Source organism: Ipomoea nil, unplaced genomic scaffold, assembly GCF_001879475.1.
Source record: "Ipomoea nil cultivar Tokyo-kokei standard unplaced genomic scaffold, Asagao_1.1 scaffold2480, whole genome shotgun sequence".
Taxonomy (NCBI): Eukaryota; Viridiplantae; Streptophyta; class Magnoliopsida; order Solanales; family Convolvulaceae; genus Ipomoea; species Ipomoea nil.
Window position 1 is genome coordinate 2,056,874 of NW_017618908.1, and position 24,940 is coordinate 2,081,813.

Consider the following 24,940-nt stretch of genomic DNA (forward strand, 5'->3'; position numbering starts at 1 on the left):
TTCCAAAATTGTTCATAATTATTAACATAGAATTTTGTAATTGTAAATATGAAGTTCAAAAATTATGAATATATAACTTTATAATTTTGAACATAGAACCGTGTCCACCTTGCAAGGTGGACACGGTACCATAATGATTGAATTGTTATACCATAAATCAGGGCTCACATTACCTTATGGACTCTAGTCTAAAAATTATATGGCATAATTTGTTAACTACATAATGAACATAATTTTGAGAGTGAGTATATATACATATTTATTAGAGAATATATAGATTAGTGGAGTACCTTGACATCCATTTGCAATATAAGGGTTCCCCTTTTTCGGATATTGGCAGAAACATCCCCAGGAAGAACTTCCATTGATGCAGTAGTGCGAGGGGTCCGATGGATGCAAATCTGGGGCGGTCCAGCTCCTCACCACCTGAACAACTAGCTGCTCCTGCCGGCCGCCGGGAAAGCTTGTAGCGTACCAATTTTGATCAACAAAGAAGGCATAGTTGCAGGCATTGACGACCGCCGGGTTTGTGAAGTTGACATGGAATTCAAACGTTTCTACACGGCCGTCCAAGAAAAGTTCGCACATGTTTATGCCGTTGAGAGGCCGTTCAAGTCCGGTGTTTGCGACGCACAACGCCGTGCATCCGCCTACTGTGCCGTAGCCCGGCGAGGTGAGGAGAGCGCCGCCGCAGCCTAAAAGCGTGAACTTGTTGTAACCCGGAGCGTAGGAGAATGCTTGGGTTCTGGAGAAATTTGTGGTTTGAGTTATGGAGATTGAACGGTTTCCCTCCGATGGCCCGGGCCGCCCGGCGGGTGGCAAAGGGAAGGAGGGATTGATTCTTGGGTGGCGACTATTTGTCTGTCAAAGGAAATGCCCAGAATCTCTCTTACGCCGCCGTCCCTGCCGGAGCTCAAGTAGGGCTTCCAGACACCATCGGAGGATTTGGTGCAGTTTATGATGAACAATTTGTTCAAAAAGCAATCTTTGTTGGGACCAATTCCGAAAGGGTAGTAAATGGTAACGTTGCCGCACATATCTGGACAACCCTTTGGAACCATAGATATCCCTTCGAGTTTATACCGAAAGGCTTCAGAAGACATATCGTAATCCAAAGCCAAGGTGAAGCTCATCACACTCATCATCACCATAGCCGCCACTGCTATTTCTTTACCAGCAGACATTTTTTTTTTTTTTTTTTTTGGTTTTCTATCTTGTGTTAGTTTATCTCAGAACAATTACATATCCAATGAATTCTTTATAATGGAGATAGCAAGGAGGAGTCCTTGTTGACTTATCTCCAATTACACTGTTTTCAATTTTGGAATATAGTACATTTCTTCTTTGCCACGCCTTTTCATTTTCATTCTATTCGCATCACTAATGATCAAGACCAAATGAATGCATGCTTTTCTCTTACAACCCAACACCATTCCGTTTCTCATTCTCACAGAAAACAAAGCCAGTTTTTTTTTTTTTTTTTAAGCAGTCACTCCCTTAAGGTGGTGAACTCAATGAGGTAAATCAAATTGTCCATAAGTGATCAATTTAAATTTAAAAAGTTAATAGACAACTCCCATTGAGAGTCAAATTATCATTTATCAAGATAATAACCAGAACAACTTTAATTGGATAGAATTGTCCCAAAACCAAATTACTTTTAGGAGTAAATATCGGTGGAGGTCCTCCGACTTTGGTGGCACTGCCACTTTTAGTCCTTAACTTTTATATTAACCACTTTTAGTCTTCTTACTTTTTGTTTCTAGACATCTATGGTCCTTTCGTTAAACTTGACCATCTAATGCCATTTTCTAAAAGATAATTCAGTCCTTTCATAATTAATTTATTAATTATTATGCTTAATTTTCTCATCAGAATAGTCAAACAATGGTTTCCCCAGCTATGAACGTGTACAAAACCAGCTCGTGAATCAAAATGGCGTACAAAAGTTGGTACGAAGGTTGTGCCAAAACGACGTCGGGGTATATCGGTATGACTCAGCAAACATAATAATTAATAAATTAATTATGAAAGGACTGAATTATCCTTGAGAAAACGGCATTAGATGATCAAGCTAATTAAGTTTAACGGAAGGACCATAGATGGCTAGAAATAAAAAGTAAGAGGACTAAGAATGATTGATTTAAAAGTTAAAGACTAAAAGTGGCAGTACCATCAAAGTTAGAGGACTTCCGTTGGTATTTACTCTTACTTTTAGTTATAAGCTAAGTATACCATCTTTGACAAGTCAACTTAAACTTTCTTTGTTATTTTCCCCTTAATTTCCACCGGCTGACGTACGTGCTTCCATTTCTTTCTTGTTTACTACTTTTTTCTTGGAGCATTTTGATTTTTCTATTCACCCGTACACACTAATGATCAAGACAATGGCTCTGTTTGGCAAACCTAGCTGAAAAGCTATAAGCTAGGAGCTGAAAGCTGCAAAGGAGCTGAAAACTAAAAAGCTATAAGCTCGGAGCTGAAAACTGAAGAGCTGTTAAGCTAGCTGTTATGATTGAAAGTGTTTGGTAAAATTAGCTTTTTGACAAGCTGATAAATGTAAAAAGACTAAAAAGGGCATCTTCATAAAATTTAAATTAGTTTGTTTACATATTAAAATTTAACATTTTGTCTTTAAAAAAAATTAACGTTTTAAAATAAAACTATTAGCATAATCATGATCTAGTATCTCATAATGAAGTAGTAACATTGTTGCAAATCTCATAATAATAATAATAATAATAATAATAATAATAATAATAATAATAATAATAATAATATTTGCGGTGAAAGTTGCGGATAAATTAAATGAGAAGAGAAAAATGTTTTAATTGATAAGGGTAAATTATGTCAGTTTTTAAAAATAATAAGGATAAAGATGGAAAAAAAGTTAGGAAGCTAGGAGTTTATTTTGAAACGCTACCTAAAGTAGCGTTCCAAAATAAGCTCTTATTTTAAGCTAGGAGCTTATTTTAGGAACATTACCAAACAGAGCTTATAGCTTATTAGTAACTTAAAATAAGCTATAAGCTCCTAAATAAGCTCTGCCAAACAGAGCCAATATCAATGCCTTTCTGACGACATCATCACCTCCACAATTAACAAAAGAAAAAAAAAAATTACGTGTTGATAATATTTTTAGACTATTCGAGTAATTACACAAAATTAAACTACTTTTGCACTGTGACCTGACTAGGGGTAAGCAAGGTTAGCAAGTGAAGATACTCAATACATGAATTATGAAAACTTAAAAATACATCTTCTAGTAACATATGATATATATATATATATATATATATATATATATATATATATATATATATATATATATATATATATATATATATATATATATATATATATATATATATATATATATATATATATATATATATATATATATATATATATATATATATATATATATATATATATATATATATATATAACTGATAGATTTTTTTACTTTTATTTTACATATAAGGATATGCTTAAACTACACATAAAAATGACTCCTACTATATGTCTATTAGATGGGTGTACTTGAATATAAAAGTGGAGAATAATTCAACTTCTGGTATCTGAAGAAAAGTAGACGCAACAAATTAACACAGTAAAATTATTAAGCTATGAAATCTGATTCAATCTCCAATGTTTCCATGGCCGAGGGGAGATGAGAATGAGATGCTTTAATGGCATCCAACTCTGTGGCCACTTCTTTCATGGTAGGCCTTTTCTTTCCGTTGAAGTTCAAACAACGTTGTGCAAGCCTAGCCATTGCCACAATATCTTCCTTTTTACCTTGCACTATAACTTCCACATCAAGAATCTCCATGATACGGTTCTCTTCCATGCACAACAAAAAACGTGATACCAAGCTTCTATTCTCATCATCATCAAGGTCAAATGAAATTGGCTTTTGTCCCGTCAAGAGCTCAGCAAGGACAACTCCGAAACTGTAAACGTCACTTTTTTCTGTGAACTGGCTAGATTGAAAATACTCAGGGTCTAAATACCCAAATGTCCCCTTCACCATGGTAGTCAAGTGAGTTTTGTCAATTGAAATAGACCTTGAGGTTCCAAAATCTGAAACTTTAGCTCGAAATTTCTCGTCCAGAAGAATGTTACCCGACTTGATGTCTCTGTGGTAGATGGGAACTGATGTTGCGGAGTGGAGATAAGCTAATGCACAAGCCACCTCCGATGCAATTCTGAGACGAATATTCCATGAAAGAGGAATGAGTTCATCCTCAAAATTGTTATGGATAAGGCCGAAAAGTGTTCCATTTGGTATAAATTCATAAACTAAAATGGGAACTTCTGTCTCCAAACAACACCCCATGAGTTTCACAACATTTCTATGATTGATTTGGGAAAGAATGACAACCTCATTGATAAATGGCTCCAGTTGGTCCTCGTCCACTGCTTGAGATTTCTTAACTGCAACGATTTGCCCATCAATTAACATTCCTTTGTACACTGTGCCTTGCCCACCTCGGCCTACTATTCTATCCACATTGAAGTGATCTGTGGCTTTATCCAACTCACTTGCTGTAAAAATCTTTGTCTTCTCTACTGTCCCTTCTTTTGCTAAGAGTTGTTGCTGTAATAGGAGACCTCCATTACGCTTGAAGAACTTCTGCCTCAATTTCTTCATCTTTCTCTTCTTGATGGCTTTATAGAGGACGACACAAGTCCATATTAACAACACAAATCCAAAACTTGCACTAACACCTGGAATTTAATGGAAGCTAAATGAGCAGAAACTCCACAAGATTATTTATTACAAAATCCACCATTTTATAGTGAATGAATCTCCATATAGTGTGACCCATCCAAAACTATGAAAAATAAAAAGAAAGGAAGCAAAATATATTGACAGAATGACGATAATCAACAGCTCACCGATAATAGCAGATAGTTTCTTAAGGCTAATCTTCGGGCCATATATTTCTGTATAACAAGAATAAAATATTAGCTAACATGTATGTAAAAATGAATATGTTATGTTAATATACTAAAATCATTATATAAATTAAAGTAGTGTACCTTTAAAAGTGATATGACATTATTTTTTAAATTTATTTTCATTGGTTACGTTAGAGTTGGGCTCGAGCTTGAAGTTGACGGAGCCGCTCGAATATATATATATATATATATATATATATATATATATATATATATAGATAGAGAGAGAGAGAGAGGGGGTTGCATTCACATGCAAACACCCTTAAAATACAAACATGTGGACATATACCGTGCACACACCTAAATGCGGGTGTGCAAACATCCGTGAACGACAATGCACACATCCAATATAGTATGCAGGTGTGAATCCACAATATTTGGGCCGGCGTGCACACGTCCATGAACGACAATGCACACAGGGGCACACAAAATCATAAAAATTAATCACAACCTTAGATACCCAAAATCCAACGATCCAGAAATGTCCACACGTTTGTATTTTAAGTCCTGTTTTTACATGAATGTAATTCTATATATATATATATATATATATATATATATATATATATATATATATATATATATATTGTAAAAAAAAAAAAATTATATACATATACATATAAGATTATGAGGCTTGAGCAGTATTACAGTAATCACATTCTCACGCAAGAATAAAGCATCAATACAATCTTCTATTATTCTGATAATTTAAATCCTAATCTCTATTTTTCCTAATCCCTTTTTCTATTCCCTAATCTCTAAGTCAATAGATTATAATCAATAGTTAATCATTAACCTCATTGAGTCAATTCCCTCAAGTTCTTCATCAAACATATGGTAATTATGAATTAAACCTTATTAATTTAATTGTACATATTATTTGATTTACTTCACAATTATTATTTATTAACATGGCTTATTGACTTAATAATTTTAAATAATGAATAATATATTCAAGAATTTGTTTCTTGATAAATCATTTATTGATAGAGATTATAAACAAATTTCTTTTCTTATTAGGATTTTGTAATTATGTTTTCTATAAAATATTCATTTGGGTTTGAGAAACGTAAAAAGAAAAAGAAGAATTGAGCAACTAACTCAATCTCAAAAGGGAGCCCTTGAAAAATTCATTACAAAAGAATATCAAATAGATGGGCAAAAGGATGATGTCAATGAAAATTTGTTAAATGTTAATCTTCATAAAAAAAAAATAAAAATCAAGGTGATTGTGAGACTAGAAAAAACTTAAATAACAGTGTGCAGAACAATGATAAATATCACTGTGACGATGAAAATGATAAGAATGTTAATAGTTGTTTAGATAATGGTGGTCACAATTATAAACCAAATGATTCATTTTTATTTGACATATTTGATCCAAGAAATTGATATGCCCTTGATTCTCAATTAATAGATATTCTTGTGAAAAGGGACCCAAATTCATATGTCGCACATGACCTCTATTTTTATTGGAACGGCCCTGTATGTATGTATACAGCTCGCGAGCGGCTCGGCGAACAACGAGCCTAAAACATTTTAGTTCGAGCTCCACGGTTCAATTACGAAACGGGCCTACTTGAGTTCGGCTTGAGCTCGAGTCAAGCTTTGACCGAGCGGCTTGGCTCATTATATTTATACTCCTACTTCCAAGGCCGGATTTTAGGCTGTGCAAGCTGGGCTATTGCATAGGGCCCCCAAATTTTAGAGGACCCCAAAATTTTAAAGGCCCCAATATTTAATTTTTACCTAGCTAGTTTAGAAATAAAGAATAAAAAGTTTTCAATTATACTTAAAAGGCTTCATGTAGAAATGGTAGAAACATGCGTTTATTGCAGGGTTGTAAAAATCGGTCTAGGCGGCTAGGCGCCTCTAGACCGTGGCGATTTCCCCCCTAAGCGCCCGCCTAGGTTACCGGCCGCCTAGCGCCTAACTCTGCCGATTTGGCCGCCTAGCGTCTAAGTTAGTCGAGTTAACTCGTCCATTTCGGTCGAGTTAACCCGATCGGCTTGGCCTATTTTATTATTATTATTATTATTATTATTATTATTATTATTATTATTATTATTATTATTATTATTATTATTATTATTATTATTATTATTATTATTATTATATATGTGTGTGTGTGTGTGTCTGTGCGCGCACGAATACATATATATAATATGACATATATACACTCGTAGACTAGTTTGATACTTTGAATCTTTGGATGATTGAAGTGTTTGAGTATTTCATATTTGAGTATTAATTTAATATTGTTTTAATGTTTTTTTTTTTTGAAAACCATTGTTTAGATGTTATGACTTGTGAATTATCATTAATTCATTTATTTGGATGTGTTATTTGATTAAATGTTGAAAACAACCTCATTAAAATTGTCAAACTGCTGCAAGTCTACCACTGATTATTTGGCGCCCGTCTAGATTCCGCCTAGGCGCTAGGCGCTGTCCGGGCGCCCGACTAGCGCCTAGCACCTACTGCAACCATGGTTTATTGTGTATCAATTTCAATTTGGAGGTCAAAGCTATGGTTTGAAACTTGCAACTAGCATTAGATTTCTCATTATTGTTATAATTGTAATTTATTCCATAATGTGTCGTTTTTTTTCTTTGCGCACAACTATATTATTATTATTAGAAAAAATTATTGTATTGATAAGATTGTGATTTTGGTAGACCTCATTTATTTATCAGAACGGGACCACAAAAATATAATCTAAAAACCGGCCTTGCCTACTTCTTCCCTTTCAATTTTCATGTATACCAATTGAAATTGAAATTTCTAGTAATTCTATTCTTGCAAACCAAACACAGGAATTTTCTCATTTTATTCCTACATTATTCTTTTCTCATGGAATTGCAATTTTTTTCCCTCCTAATTCCCTCCCTCCAACTAAACACTCGGTAAGAGTCAATTATTGGGGGGTTTGATGATATCAAGGTGTAAGTTTGAATAAAAATTGAATAAATATAAACATTAGAATAATCACCAAGTACTAAGGGTAAATTAGATTTTTAAGAAGAAAATGTAATAAATTGATATCAATAAGTTACTTAAAATAGTTTTTTCATTTTCAGCTTATTGACATGAATCAATCAACCAAACCAAAATATAGTTTACCAAACATTATTCATTTTAACTATACTGTACTGTTAGACTAAGTCAAACATACATCTAAAGTTGGTCCAAAAAGACAAATTTTGACTCATATAAACAATTTTCTAAACACCCCAATGTGGTCATTACCAAAAGTACGTATACCGGCCTAGAACTCTACAAGCCTTCTAATTAAGGACATGGTCGGAAGACAAAAAATGCACAACTTTATAAAATATAGTTTTAGTTTATAGAATGTAGATGCACTACTGGAAATTATTGAATTTCCGACCACCTGAAAGTGATCTTAAATTAAGTTGAAAGCAAAAGTGGTCGGAAATAGCAACAAGGGTTTTTCCGGTTACCAAAAGTGGTCCGAACAAGGCTTTTGACATGATTTAAAATCACTTTCAGGTGGTCGGAAATTTCAGAATTTCCAGTAGTGACGGATGTATAATATATAAGAGTAGAGTGGCGTACTTTTGCATCCGTGTGGTAAGTAAGCGTTCCCTCCTTCTGGATATCGGCAATCACACATATAATAACCATCATAATTTGTACCGCAGTGGTCGTCTATGAAGGAAGGAGCCAAGTAGAGCAAGTCGTGTTTTGTGATGTTCCACCTCCAAACGACCGGGACAACCACCTCTTCCTGCTGCCTGCTTGGAAACCTTTGAAGGCTGTATGGTAAAGTAGAACCACCAAAAAAGAAGGCATAGTTGCAGGCGGCCTCCTTGACGGCTGATGATTCTGTTCTTGTGAAGTTGACATGGTATGTTTGTACATCTTCATCAATGGGGAGCTGGCAACAGTTTATGCCTTTGCAATCACCTACAGTTTTTAGTAGGGTGGTTTTTCTGCTGCAATTCAAAGTGCAACCGAGTTGTTTGAACTCTTCACCAGGCTTGCTGAGGGAAGCGCCACCACAACCAAAAATCAAGAACGTGTTGTATCTGGCAGAGTAAAAGAATGGGGTTTGGGATAGTTTTGTGTTTCCATTATTTATGGAGGCATTATTGCTTCCGTTACCGGAGCCGGTGGTTTGACAGGCGGAAGTAGAGATTGGCTCTTTGATTACAATTATTTCTGAGAAAATGGAAATGTAAAGAATCTCTCGCCGTACGCCCTCCCTGTCACCAGAAAAGGAGCTCATCAAGAAAGCTCTCTCAGCACCATTGGAGGATTTGGTGCAATTTATGTGGAACCATTCGTTCAAATAGCAACTTTTGTCAGGTCCAATTCCGAAGGGATAGTAGATACTAACCTCGCCGCACTTATCTGGACAACCCTTTGGAACCATAGATATCCCTTCTTCCTTGTACCTCTTGGCCGTCTCGCTTTCATAAAATATATCGTCTCCCCAATATTCCGAAGGAAAATAATACACCGATGCCAATGTGAGCATCACTTTGAAGCTCAGACTCATCATCACCATAGCCGCTGCTATTTCTTTTCCAGCAGACATCTTGTGTGTGTGTTTGTTTTCTTTTATTGTGTACGTCTTAGAACGTATCCAATGAATATTTATAAGCGAGAGAGCAAAGAGTCCGGATCCATGTTTACTTTTCTTCAATCTCACTTATTCATTTTGAGAGGATACCTTTCCAATTGTAATACCATATATGGACCAGGTCAATCTTGCCAAAACAACATTCAGATTATGTGTCTCAAATTAATAAATAAATTATGTGTCTACTAAATTAATATATTATGTATATACAGTTAACATATTATTTATTGTAATTAATAAATTATGTACTTACCTGCAATTAACATATTATTCATCTTCAATTTATTTGTATGTACATAAGCTGTTAACTACAAATACCTATAAACACATAATATGAATATAATGTTACTCCGTATTTTTTATCAGGTCCACAATATAAGACCCATGGTATAATTTACCTATTCACACAAGAGTTCTACTACATAGACTCCCAAAATTCTACTCCATCATTTATACTTCATGAGGTGACAAATCAGGATTGATTATTTTCATCATGTGGGTCCACAGAAAATGTCTACATCAAAAGCATGTGAGAGGGAGTACAAGTTAGGAGTTTAAAATGGGAGTGCACCAAATATTTTCTTCCCACAATGGCTTGACGAAAATGAACTGTTATATATCCTCAAGAGTAAAAATGGTATTTTTCTTTGCCAACTTTAACTATATATTTGTCCGAACACCAATTATGTGCAGTGCTGTCAATAAATCTCTTGAACAATACAGGTTTCGTACTATACAGCTGAATACATAATATTATGTACTCAGTACTCTTGTCGTTGCATGTTGATTTTTCTTTAGTCGTCGCACTTATCAGTCAGTCCACCCTTCAATTCGTTGCCCATCACTATTTAAGTGGACATCGAAGGATTTTCTTTTCAAAAGTATTAATGTTGGAAGCTAAGGCCAAGTCTAATATTCCATTATTGAAATATAATAATATTATATAAATATAAAGAAACGAAGGTGCATCTTCACTATTTGATATAATGGTAAGCGCTTGATTTGATAATTAATTATATCATATATATATATATATATATATATATATATATATATATATATATATATATATATATAAAAGTTGCAGTGCATTTAAGTGTTTCTCGTGCGGTTGTACGATTTTAACGTGCGTGAGTTTTGTACTTCAACTGCGTGAGGTTTGTGCTTAATGTGAGTTGTTGTTGAAAACTTAAGTGAGTGAGTGTTGTGCTTAAGTGCGTGAGTTTTGTGCTTACGGTGCGTGAGTTTGTGTTCTGAATGTGTTTTGTTTGTGTGCTTAATGTATGTGCATGTGTTGTGTACTTAAAGTGCGTCAATTAATATTTACTGTGCGTCCAACCATACAACCGCACGGGAAGCCCCCTCCCGCAGCTGAACTCTTCCCCCCCCCCCCCCCCCTCTCTCTATATATATATATGGGTGGGTTCCTGTTATATTACCATCCCACATGAGAAGGTGAGATCAAATCTAGAGCATCCATCCAAAAAATATTAATGGTCATGATTAACCTTATTTTGCCTATTTATTTAAGATGGAATTAATTCGCATGGGTGATATAGTAATTAAGATAAGATTTGTAATCCTAATAAAATTGATTGAATATTTTTTTCATGTTTGTAGGAATTTTAATCATGGTACGAATGCAACCAAGACTGTTGTAAACAATGGGATGGGCGTGCACGATTGCACCCGTCTATTCGTAAACGTACACCACCTTCTGCAATAGCGGGTGAGTTCGGGCTGGAAATGGTGTGTGCATATTGACTCCAATACGTCTGCACACATCGACTACAGAATGAAGGAGAACGAGTGTTTGTGCATCCTCTCCTCCAAAGGAATGCACATACAGCATGGGCTGAATGCACTGTGTGCATTTGTATTATCCCTAGCTATGTGTGCACACACCAACTACAGAATGACGGCGAACGACTGTATGTGCATCATCTCCACCAAGGAATGTACACGCAATGCATGCTGAATGCACTGTGTGCATCTGTAGTAACATATTTGTGCACACACCAATTACAGAATGAAGGTGAGCTAGTGTATGTGCATCGCCTCCACCGAGTGAACAAAACCCAAGCTTTGGTTAAGAGAGAAAAAGAAAATCACAGTAAGAAAAAGAAAGAGAAGAAATCAGAGGAAATAAACTATAAACCCAAGAAAAAGAAGATTTACCGCCAAAATTGAGAAGATCTCAGGATTACCAAAGCACAATGATGCACATGACAATCAAATTACTTAAATACCCCTGAAATTTAAAAAAATGCGACAAAAAAAATTATTAAAAAATCTTTACCTTCCAAACAAATGATTGAACGAATATAATTTGATTTCACGATCTCATATTGAAAAATTATAATATTGCAAATTTTTTTTGATTGTAACAATAACAACAACAACAACAATAATAATAATAATAAAGTTAATCCCGTGTTTTTTTTTATATTAAAATCTTGAATTATTGATGAATCATTAAACCCTGATAGTGATGGACCGGTGTGATTAGCCCTCACTTTTTATACGAAGATTATGTTCTCATTTGTACCTCCCTCTGTATAGGAGAGGGTTCATATAGGAACATACTCCAGATAAATAATGATTAATATGGCATATTCAATGAATAAAGAAAATGGGCTGAGTATATAATATATACGTATAAATAAGTAATTCAATTATTAGTTTAGATTTTTATTTGTGATGGGATATATCTTTCCATTACTTCTATGGATGGTCCATTATTTGCTTACATTTGGTCAAGCTTAAAATTAAAGATGATGGCCCTACCTCTTCCCCTTAATTTCCACAAGCTGGCCTCAAGATTGTAGCAGCCTTGTCATGAAAATTAAGGAAGATTTGGTATGAATTTTGTCAATAATTATATTTAAATATGTATTTTCTTAGTGTCAATAAATGTGGTCTAATACTTATCATAAAGAAAAAGCGTTCAACTTTTAATTAAATAGTGGTGCAAATAGAAAAATCAAAATGTGCAAGTAACTCAATTAGTTTTTGGGTAGTAGATTGTGTGCAAGGACACATGATCAAGTCCTGATAGTTGCAGTGTGAACTTATAATCAGTGGACACCTTCTAGACATCCGACACTACTCTTACCATCTAATAAATGATTGAGTCACTATAATTTACTAATCTACTATTATGTCCGAAGAGAAAAGTTAATCATAAACAGTCAACTTGGACTCCTTGTTCTCTGGTGCCCTTTTTCCCTAAGCATCTAATCCCCATCTCGCCACGGTCATGGAAACATTGGAAACTGAATCAGGTTTCATATAGCTCAAATTTTACCATTTTAGGTATCAAAACTTGCAGAAGTTACGTTAGTTGAATTATTTTTCAGTGTGCTAGCTATATTCAAGCACACATTTCTCATGGTGTAAGAGAGTTGTTTTTAATTGCAGGTTGGAATGTAAAAGTATATAGCTTTATTATACTTTTTCATGATTCATGTAACTTATGGAATTGAGGCTTTCCATTTAAATAACACAACAGTTTCTTCACCAGATGTTTTGTAATAGCTAGTCCGGCATAAATTTAGTATTGATAAATAGAAATTGCGGTAAGCTAACATTTTACATGCATCCTAATTCCTAACCCATTAGTAGGCTAAAAGGACTACAAGGAGGTAAATTAATTTGAGTTGCTTGTAGCTGGCCAGCTCAAACCAATAAGATTGAAAATCGAACTTGTAATCTTGTAGATACCAAAATCAACAACTTGACTAACTTAGCTTGACTGAGGTTGTCTCTATCATATATTATTTTTTGTGACTTAGTCTCTAGTTGAGTGACTTGAATCGTTGCTTTTATGTCATTATCATTTGTGACTTGGTCTTCGATTGAGTTGTAGTTAGGACACCTTAAGTTTTTAAAAAATTATTTTTGTAATTAAATTAAGGGAAAGAGGGCCAACACCTTAGCTTTAATTAATTAATTGATGGAGGTGATATCAGGAAATTATGAGGAATTAAAGCTGGAAATTATGTAGGTGAAGAATTAAAGCTGATGGTTGGCAGCTGGTGGAAATTATGAGGAAGTTAACAAGGTGAAGAAGATGGTGCATAGAAGTCCATTCCATTCCTGGAAATTAAGATCAAGATGCTTTTACTTGACTTGTTCAACTTTGAATAAAATCAACTTAAATCTTTATTATTATAGGATAAGTTTTAAAGGTTAATGTATAATTGTTATAAGATATAAAGATTTAAGTTTTTACACGCACACGAACGCACACATATATGTGTGTTTGTGAACATACTTCCACATCAAATGATGGCTATCTAATCTATTCATTTAGGTATATCAATGATTGAAAGTTACTAAAAGAATAAGTAAAAATGGAGTAGTTGTGTTAATTTTATAAGAGTTAATACAACAAATGATCCTCTGATATGATTATTGTGCTAGTACTCCTTTTAGTCTTCAACTTTCAATTTGACCAAAACATGTACCTTAACTTTCATTTTTTACCACAAATAGTCTTCCGTTAAGTTTTCTGTTAAATGATGAGTGTTAAATTTAGGGGTATTATCTTTTTCTTTTTCTTTTTTTCTTTTTCTTTTGAGTGAATTCCATTTTTGGTTCTACTGTTATAGGGGCGTTTCCAATTTTAGTTTACCTTAATTTTTTTTGCCACTTTATAACCACTATTATTGAATGTGTTCCACTTTTAGTCCCACCGTTAGTATTTCCATCAAGAGGCCGTGTAATCTAGGGGTATTTTGACCTTTCTTCTCATCCAAGACTATGTTTGACTAAAGAAATGAGAACATTAAACCTAAAACCTAAGAAACCTCGACGGCCCATGTTAGAACGAACGAAACGATGTAGCTTTGGCTTCCCATTCTCGTTGTTCGAAGAGCCATCTTCGAATATCGGAGGAGGAGGACGAAGCGCCTGGATTAAAAGAGAAGAGACAAACATAAAAAGACCAAAATACCCTTTGATTATACGGCCTCTTGATGAAAATATTAACGGTGGACTAAAAGTGGAACACATTCAATAACAGTGATTGTAAAGTGGCAAAAAAAAATTGAAGTGGACTGAAATTGGAAGCGCCCCTATAACAGTAGGACCAAAAATGGAATTCACTCTTTTCTTTTCTTTGTGTACATCTTACAATGTATCCAATGAATCTTAATAAGGGAGAGAGCTGAGGAAGGTGTAGTCTATGTTTACTTTTCTCCATGTAACTGTCACGCGCGGTTCTTCAATTTTGGAATACTTTTCTTCTTTAATTTTCCACAATTTCTTGTCGCATTTTGATTCTTCTATTCATATCAATAATGATCAACGTCAAATGAATGCCATTTTGACCCGCTAATTAATTAGTTCTGTGTCATATTTTACATGTCATATTTAATTATTTATTATTTATCGATCAAATCAATTATTTTTTTTATATTTTTAATTTCTTTTTTTTTTGTGTTTAATATTTTTAATATAATTTCTAAATATATAAATTTTATATACTAATATTAAATTTAATATTATGACAAATTAAATTAAAAAATACCTCTAGTGAAGCCTTGTTAACAGAACACATAAAATGAGACAAATGGAGTATATGAAAAATTCCTCCTCACATGTCTAAATTTACGTTATGAAATAAAAAGTAAAAATACATATAATACTATAAAGATTATATGCAAGAAACTCGACCAAAAATATATTAGTAAAAATTAAACTCGTTACTTTTAAATATAATAATCATATTTCATGCACTCGATGATTCCACCGGCCAAGTCAGTACACATGCAATGTAATATTACTCCTAGTGTGTGTTGTTCCACACTGACAAATTAAGGAAATTAGATTTTTGGTTATTATAAGTGTTAATTAATAATATTTTAATAGTTTTAGATTCCCACAATGACTTGATCAGTTGACTAAGAATAAGTGTATGATTACGTGTATAAATTGTATATTTCTCTTCAATCAGCTTCCTTCTCAGTTCTCAATATATTCCATGTTTAAGAAATTTCTTATTCCTTTCCAATACCAACACTTCATATTGACAATTTTTAAAATTGAGACTTTTGTGGCACTTTTTTTTTTTTTTTTTAAAAATTCTTTTAGAAAATTCATTGTCCATGTTAACATTTTTCCTCATATATTCATGGACAGTAAATTTTCTAAAAATACATATATAAATACTTTTTAAAAAATGTCACATAAGTGAAAAGACTTGTAATTAATTTGGAAAACTTCTCATTTTAATATAATTACATAATTTTAATTTGTTTGAGACAGTTACACTTTTTTTTTTCAATTTGATGGTCTAATTGTAGAAATTAAACACTATATATTCTTTATGAAAAGTGATAGAAATACAATAAATATAGACCATTCAATAACGCACTAAGCTAGTAGAGATTAAACGCTATTCTAACACACTACAGTCTACAGGCAAGATTCAATTGATAAAATAAAAAAGTCATTTTCACTTGATTCAAAGTTGAACAAGTCAAGTAAAAGGATGTTAGTCTTCTTTCCCTGTAATTTCCACGATTTGAGTTCTATGTAATATCTTCTTCACCTATCCTAGCTAGCTAGCTTCCCAATAATTTCCACAATTCCACCTCATCACCACCTGCCTACCATCATGTTCTCTTAGCCTTTCCCATAGTTGACCAGCTCGAGCGCCAGCATGGCCTATCAATCAGCCGAGATTTATTTAAGGTGTGTTTGCTTTATGGGTTTATTTACTTGGAATAAGAATAAAAATCATAGTTAGTATTTGTTTGAGAACTTTTCAAAACATAATTATTATATTTGATTACTCATTCAATTTAAAACCTTATTCTCTAATTAAAAACCAGTATCATTCTATCTTATTAGTAATATGAGTTTTTAAGTTTAAATTAGTGCTTTTAGATTTTGTTTTGATTTTTTTTTTTTGTTCACATTGGTGTTTTGGATGTTATTATATTGTATCAAAATTATCTTGATTTTTTGGTTTTTTTTTTTTTTTTTTTTTTTTTTTTTTTTTTTGTAGTTATAAAGCCTTTTAAAATTTAACATTTTGCCTTTTAAAAAAAAATTAACATTTTGAAATAAAACTATTTGCATAATCATGATCTAGCATCTCATAATGAAGTAGCAATATTGTTGAAAATCTCATAATAATAATAATAATAATAATAATAATAATAATAATAATAATAATAATAATAATAATAATAATAATAATAATAATAATAATAATATTTGCAGTGAAAGTTGCGGATAAAGGATAAGAGAAAATGGTTTTAATTGGGAATGGTAAATTAAGTTATTTCTTTAAAATAATAAGGATAAAGGTGGAAAAAAAAAATAGGAAGCTAGGAGCTTATTTTGAAACGCTACATTAGGTAGCGTTCCAAAATAAACTCTTATTTTAAGCTAGGAGCTTATTTTGAGAACATTACCAAACAAAACTTATAACTTATTAATAGCTTAAAATAAGCTATAAGCTCCTAAATAAGCTCTGCCAAACAGAGTCTTAGTCTTCCTTCCCTGTAATTTCCACGAATTGAGTTCGATGTAATATCTTCTTCACCTAGCTAGCTAGCTTCCTCATCATTTCCACAATTCCACCATTTGCCTACCATCATGTTCTCTTAACCTTTCCTGACCAATTCAAATTAAGACTCATACCGACACTTAAATTAACTTACAATTTTTTGGGGATAATAATAATAATAATTTGACCAATTTAAATTAAGACCTCTGACACATTGTCACGTTGACTGGACTTTATTCTTTAAACCAACAAACAGACCATGCATAGGGTCTGAACCCAGAATCGACCTGGGAATCATGGACTTTAGACAATACGCTCCGTGTTTACTACACAAATTAGTTTTGAACATATAATAATATATAAATATAAATGTGCAATCTAACTATCACTTAGCCTATCACATATCATAATTTAATTCGACGTAGGAAAAACATATGTGATTTTTTTCCTGTGCCATGTCAGGCCGTCAAAATGAAGAAAGAAAAGATAACTGTGTATTAATGAAGATGGCGGTCTTACGGGGGCAAACTAGGAGATAGCGAATTGCTCGTGGAAATTAAGCTAAGGGACAAGATTGATATAATATTGCTGGCTCCACCATTGAACAAGACTACATTGCTTGCTCCTTTATAAGATTGATTGAATTTGTTACATTTTAGAGGTATACAAGAGAAGGAGAAAGAGTACGTTAAAGTGAGAATCATTATGAGGGCCGCCGGAAAAGAAATAGTAGTGGCGACTGTGCTGATGATGATGAGCTTCACAGTGATGCTCACTTTGGCAGCAGAATACGAGATACCGTTGGACGACTACGACGACAGATACTATGATGATGAAGCTGAGAACTACAAGGAAGATGGGATATCTATGGTTCCAAAGGGTTGTCGAGACACTTGCGGCAACGTTAGCATTTACTACCCTTTTGGAATTGGACCCAGCAAAGATTGTTATTTAAACAAATGGTTCCTCATAAATTGCACCAAATCCTCCTCCGATGGTGTCGAGAAACCTTTCTTGAGCTCCTTTTCTGATGGCAAGAATGGGGTAAGAGAGATTCTGAGCATTTCCAATGTAAGACAATCAATAATAATGAAAGAGTCGTTTTCTCCTCTCTGCCATACCACCGCCGGGTCCGCCGTGGGAAGCAATAATCTCTCCATAATTAGCAACACAAAATTATCTGGAACCCCATTCTTTTACTCTTCCAGTTACAACAGGTTCATGTTTTATGGTTGCGGCGGCGCTGTCCTCACTACGCCCGGTCAAGAATTCACAATGGCCGGTTGCAAGTTGAGTTGCAGCAGCAATAACACCACGGCGGCACCAAAATTTGCATATGATTGCAATGGCATAAACTGCTGCGATCTTAGTTTTGACTACGATGTAAATGCATACCAAATCGACATCACAGATTCATCCATCGTCAACAACGCCTGCAACTATGCCTTCTTTCTTGCTACTGGTGATGATTTTACTACTACTTCTTCCCGATTGAGCCTTCAAAGGATTAGCAACCTGCTGCCGGAAGACAAGCTGGTTGTCCCGGTGGTTTGGAGGTGGAGCGTCACAAGAGACGACTTGAGTTACTTGCCCCCCACCTACTCACGCGACTGCGATCGATATGAGAAAATCTTTCCTCCGCAATTACGAGGGACATATTGGAGCTGTAGCTGCAAATTTCTGGAATACGGTAACGCTTACTTACCAAATGGATGCCAAGGTACGTCAACTTTAAATTAGAAAAAAAAAAAAAAAAAAAAACATATAAATTATACTGAAATATATTTAATCTTTAACCTTACTTTTGAACATGAATTGTATTCTATTGTTTAGTTAGATGAAGGAATAGACTTTGAATTATATTCTAGTGTGGGTTGGTTAAAAAATAGAAATATATATATATATATATATATATATATATATATATATATATATATATATATATACCTTCGGTGAGCCGTAATCAAATCTAAATCAACGACTTAAATCAATGAAAAAAAAAAAAAAAAAAGCATGTTTGTAAAGGATATTTTTGGTATTGTAATGCAAAAGCTATTCCCCGAGAGCAGGAAATAGTTTTTGGGTGCGTGTGTGAGAGAAAAAGTTAGACACAGAGAGATATAAAATTATTATTATTATTATTATGATTATTATTATTATTATTAAAGAGTTAATTAAGAATAATTCAAACATAAACGAAGATACACGTGTATATAATAATAATAATAATAATAATAATAATAATAATAATAATAGTTAGTATTATTATTATTATTGTTGTTGTTGTTATATATATATATATATATATATATGTAAAGCTTATTTTTGTTATTGTATTACAAAATTTATTCCTAAGAGCATGATAATAGCTAATAGAGTTAATTCCAGCAATGGTCCTCCGACTATATTGATTTTTCATAATTAGTCCTCGACTTTTAATTTGGACAATTTAGGTCCCTTGACTTTCAAATTCTTTCCAATATTGGTCATTCTATCAGATGAATGTTAAGTGGATGTTAAATGAAGGAGTAAAGTAGTCCTTTCACCTACTTAGTGTAAAACTACTCGTATTTATCCCTTGTATACGCGATATATATGAAGTTAATCTCAAAACAAATAGGTATGAGAAAGTTATTTTAAATAGATGATTGCGTAGATTTAAATTCGTATATTGGAAGTACGCACCCGGACATTCAGCAGAATGTACGCATAATATATGAGTGTGTTGATTTTCTTGGCATGTCCTATGACTCCCAAACAATAACAATTAAAGAGTCTATCTCTCCTTCCTGTCAGGGAAGCAATAATTTCTCCAATATTATCCACAACTCAAAATTATCTGAAACCCCTTTTATGTACTCAAATGACAACAACTTCATGCTTTTTGGTTGTGGAAACGCTTTCATCACTATGCCCGGTGAAGAATTGGATCAACCTGGTTACAACTTAAACTGCAGCAGCAAAAACACCACAGCACCTAAAACTGCACATGATTGCCAAGGCATAAACTGCAACCATCTTACTGTTGATTACGACGTAAACACATACCAAGTCAACTTCACACATTCTTCATCTTTCAACGCTTGCAACTATGCTTTCTTTCTCAGTGCTTCTTCTTCTTTACCACCTACCCTTCAAAGCCTTCCAAGCAGGCAGCAGGAAATGGTAGTTGTCCCGGTGGAGTTGAGATGGACCATCACACAAGAGGACGTGCCTCCCTCCTACTCTAAGTACTGCTCTCCTTCTACATACATCAATCCCCAACTACAATGGCATAATTATTTGCAATGTGACTGCCCAGGTGGTGATGACAGAAACGTGTACTTGTCCGGTGGATGTGGTATGCATGCTATTCTCATCTATCCTTTTATTTACTATGAACTACACATAAAATTTCACTGCCGCCCATACTATGTAATCATTTTGTACAGATTTTGTAGTGTCAACAACATCGATGAACTTGCATTTTAGCAGCCTATACTAAATTTAATTGGTGCTTTAATTAATTTGTTGATTATTTTTGTGTTTTTTCATCTTGCAGATTGGAGCTACATCGATCACAAGATGAGCGTTAAGAAATTGTCCACTATTATCGGTACGTAGGCTTATATTATATTATCATCATATCCGTACTGTTCATATATTTTCCTAGCGATCGAGTATCATTTTTAAAACAAGTCATTTTTTGCTAAGTTTTATCATGGGTTGGGTTGGAATGGCCTATTTATTATGACTCAGAGATACCATATATGGAACCTATAAAATGAGAAAATAGTGAGGATCAGATAAAATCCCAAATTACATGCACATCAGTATAAATCTCATGCGATTCAATTCCTCTCTTGCATTGCTCAATCGCAGGTGTTAGTGCAAGTTTTGGATTAATGTTGATAATATGGGCTTGTGTCATCCTCTATAAAGCCATCAAGAAGAGAAAGATGAAGAAATTGAGGCAGAAGTTCTTCAAGCGTAATGGAGGTCTCCTATTACAGCAACAACTCTTAGCCAAAGAAGGGACAGTAGAGAAGACAAAGATTTTCACAGCAAGTGAGTTGGATAAGGCCACAGATCACTTCAGTGCCGATAGAATAGTAGGCCGAGGTGGGCAAGGCACAGTGTACAAAGGAATGTTAATTGATGGGCAAATCGTTGCAGTTAAGAAATCACAGGCAGTGGACGAGGACCAGTTGGAGCCATTTATCAATGAGGTTGTCATTCTTTCACAAATCAATCATAGAAATGTTGTGAAACTCATGGGGTGTTGTTTGGAGACGGAAGTTCCCATTTTGGTTTATGAATTTATACCAAATGGAACACTTTTCGGCCTTATCCATAACAATTTTGAGGACGAACTCATTCCTCTTTCATGGGATATTCGTCTCAGAATTGCATGTGAGGTGGCTTGTGCATTAGCTTATCTCCACTCCGCAACATCAGTTCCCATCTACCACAGAGACATCAAGTCGGGTAACATTCTTCTGGACGAGAAATTTCGAGCTAAGGTTTCAGATTTTGGAACTTCAAGGTCCATTTCAATTGACAAAACTCACTTCACTACCATGGTGAAGGGGACATTTGGTTATTTAGACCCTGAGTATTTTCAATCTAGCCAATTCACAGAAAAAAGTGACGTTTACAGCTTCGGAGTTGTCCTTGCTGAGCTCTTGACGGGACAAAAGCCAATTTCGTTTGAACTAGATGATGATGAGGATAGGAGCTTGGTATCACGTTTTCTGTTGTGCATGGAAGAGAACCGTCTCATGGAGATTCTTGATGTGGAAGTTATAGAGCAAGGTAAAAAGGAAGATGTTGTGGCAATGGCTTGGCTTACACAGCGTTGCTTGAATTTCAACGGAAAGAAAAGGCCTACCATGAAAGAAGTGGCCGCGGAGTTGGATGTCATTAGAGCATCTCATTCTTATCTCCCCTTGGCCATGGAAGCATTGGAGATTGAATCAGATTTCATACCTTAAATTTTACTATTTTATTAATTTGCTACATCTACTTTTATCAGATACTAGAAGTTGAATTATTCTCCACTTTTATATTCAAGCACACCCGTCTAATAGCGTGTAGTAGGAGTCAATTTTATGTGTAATTTCAGAATATCCTTGGACCTTGGATGTAAAATAAAAGTATAAAGTCTAGCGCTATAGATATCTCATCCTGCTTATACCGATACGCTTCATCAGTCATATTAAATTCATATGCCACAGTGAAGCTCATCATCATTACCATAGCCGCTACTATTATCTCATTTCTAGCGGACATCATTTTCTTTTCTTTTCTTGTATACATCTCACAACGTATCCAATGAATCTTAATAAGGGAGAGAGCTGAGGAAGGTGTAGTCCATGTTTACTTTTCTCCAATGTAACTGTCACAGTTCTTCAATTTTGGAATACTTTTCTTCTTTAATTTTCCACAATTTCTGGTCGCATTTTGATTCCTCTATTCACATCAATATTGATCAACATCAAATGAATGTCATTTTGACCCGCTGATTAATTAGTACTTTGTCCTATTTTACATGTCATGTTTATTATTTATTGATTAAATTAATTATTTTTTGTATTTTTTAATTATTTTAAAATTTACTTTCTGTGTTTAATATGATTTTTAATATAATTTATAAATATATAAATTTTATATACTAATATTAAATTTAATATTATGACAAATTAAATTAAAAAATATCTCCAGTGAAGCCTTGTTAATTGAACCTGACACACCAAATGAGACAGATGGTGTATATGAAAAATCTCCCCTCATGTGCCTACATTTATGTTAAAAAATAAAAAGTGAAAATATATATAATATTAAAAGACTATATGTAAGAGGCTCGACCCAAAAAAAAAAAAAAAAATTAATAAAAACCGAACTCGTAACTTTTAGATACAAGAAACATATTTCATGCACTCGATCATCCCTCCTAAGTTCAGAACACATGTAATATTACTCCTAGTGTATGTTGTTTCACATTGACAAATTAAGGAAATTAGATTTTGGTTATTATAAGTGTTAATAATATTTTAATAGTTTTAGATTCCCATTATGACTTGACTAAGATTAAGTGTGTCATTACTTCTATTACTACTAAGAATACGTGTATAATATAAATTGTATTTCTCTTCAATCAGCTTCTTCCTTCTCAATATATTCCATGTTTAAGAAATTTCTTATTCCTTTCCAATACCAACACTACATATTGACAATTCTAAAAATCGAGACTTTTGTGGCACAATTTTTAAAAAATGTTTTCTCAATACAAGGAGTGACTCGCAGATTAAGAATTTTTCAAACTGCATTAAAAATCTTTTTTATTACAATTAGTGTTTTAAACCGTCACAGGATCCACACGAATTTTCACATGTCTTCGCCCATAAGAGCATCCTTATCAGTTGGGGTTATTAGGGGGAGAATGTAAGAGTGAGTAGGAAAGAGAATAATGTGGGAGGGGAGGGAAAAGAAAATCAAAACTGATTTTATAAAAAAACATATATAAAAAATAAGCATGTCATTTCTCTATTGGTTCTTTATCCTTCATCATTAATTATTTTTCTTGGGCAGAGTAATATCCAACATTTGCAGATGCTCCCCACCCCTTCTCTCTCTTGATTCTCTCTCTGCCACCATGGCATTTTGACCTCAAAAGTAGTGAATTCTCCCCTATTTCTCATCTGATGTAGATGCTCTAACACCTCATTGGACCAAGCCAAAGTTATGCTATATGGGGATCAACTTCTGATTTCAGTTCTAGTAGCTACAGTCATGACAAATTATGGCGTGCACGTTGAGTTCATTTTTCAAGATGTACCTTAGTATATGTTTATTTTTAATATAGTATATGTCCATTTTTAATGTATTATCAATTCACCGGTAAGTCACGTTACCCTTTAACATTAGGGCAATTTTCTCCCTACTCCAACGGTTTTGGATTATTGGATTAGAATCTTAATGGTACTAGAATTGGGTTACATGGAATAAGTTTTTTTTTTTTTGAATGTTACTGACTCTATTACATTGTAGTATCTGTTCAAACATACTTTCTCAACCTATTGAAGTACAAAGAATCAAAATAATGCCTCGAGACTTGATCTGATGACCTCCCATATGGAATAAGTTTATTTATGCTAAATGCCATATATAACTCTTTAATTTGTAATGTGATTTTAAAAAAAAAATATACACACACAAGTAAATCAATAAATATAAGAAGTAATTACATGAAATATGAAAACGTATAACAGGGCTATGACAAATTCTCCTATGAGACAGGTTAGATTTTTTTATAAGTATTTCAATTTTTATCATAGTAAGTCTTTAACTCTTAATATTACATTTTTATTTAAAAGTATTACATTTTGTATCAAAAGGATCACATTTTTCATCATAAGTATTACATTTTCTCTCATAAGTAACAATTAAACAATTTATGTATGACTAGTATTACATTTTTTCCCCATAAGTAACTATTCAGCCCTAAATATTAAAATTTGGTTTAAGAAGGCGTTTGAAACTTTTCCATCAATTAAATTCCTGGGTAAATACTTTCCAAGTAATGCATTTGATGGAATAACTTTGCAAAGAAAATTTTAATTAACATTTTTGGTGTTATCATTGAAAATATGAATTAAATTACCTTGAAAATTAATTAAGATATTTGGTTCATTTAAGCTTTCCTGGGAATTTTTTTTTTTAAATCATTAATATAACCTTGCAAAAAAAAAAACATAATTAATAAACCAGATGTAAAAAAATTCTAGACTGCAGGAAGAATTAATATTCAAATACAAAATAGTACATATATAAAAACGTGTTGGGGGAGACAAATTTCTTCC

The 24,940-nt window shown here is 33.4% G+C and overlaps 3 protein-coding genes across 3 annotated transcripts in view; 1 reads left to right on the forward strand and 2 right to left on the reverse strand.

Annotated features, from left to right (window-relative positions):
• The window catches only part of LOC109153013 (wall-associated receptor kinase-like 9), a 65,090-nt gene extending 63,879 nt beyond the window's left edge, over window positions 1-1,211 (reverse strand). The window contains exon 1 of the mRNA XM_019300732.1: window positions 909-1,211. Coding sequence (XP_019156277.1) covers window positions 909-1,184 — 276 coding nt within the window. The 5' untranslated portion in view covers window positions 1,185-1,211. The remainder of the gene's footprint in view (window positions 1-908) is intronic.
• Window positions 1,212-3,582: 2,371 nt separating this feature from the next.
• On the reverse strand, window positions 3,583-9,597 carry LOC109153012 (wall-associated receptor kinase-like 1). Its single transcript, XM_019300731.1, has 3 exons — window positions 8,548-9,597; window positions 4,906-4,953; window positions 3,583-4,734 (listed from the first exon to the last, which is right to left on the reverse strand). The coding sequence occupies exons 1-3, from the start codon at window positions 9,530-9,532 to the stop codon at window positions 3,623-3,625; spliced, it is 2,145 nt and encodes a 714-aa protein (XP_019156276.1). The 5' UTR covers window positions 9,533-9,597; the 3' UTR covers window positions 3,583-3,622.
• Window positions 9,598-19,801: 10,204 nt separating this feature from the next.
• Window positions 19,802-22,233, forward strand: LOC109153016 (wall-associated receptor kinase-like 9). The gene is made up of 3 exons (XM_019300735.1): window positions 19,802-20,439; window positions 20,641-20,694; window positions 20,961-22,233. Exons 1-3 carry the CDS (start codon window positions 19,839-19,841, stop codon window positions 22,070-22,072), a joined length of 1,767 nt encoding a protein of 588 aa, XP_019156280.1. The 5' UTR covers window positions 19,802-19,838; the 3' UTR covers window positions 22,073-22,233.
• The last annotated feature ends 2,707 nt before the right edge of the window (window positions 22,234-24,940 follow it).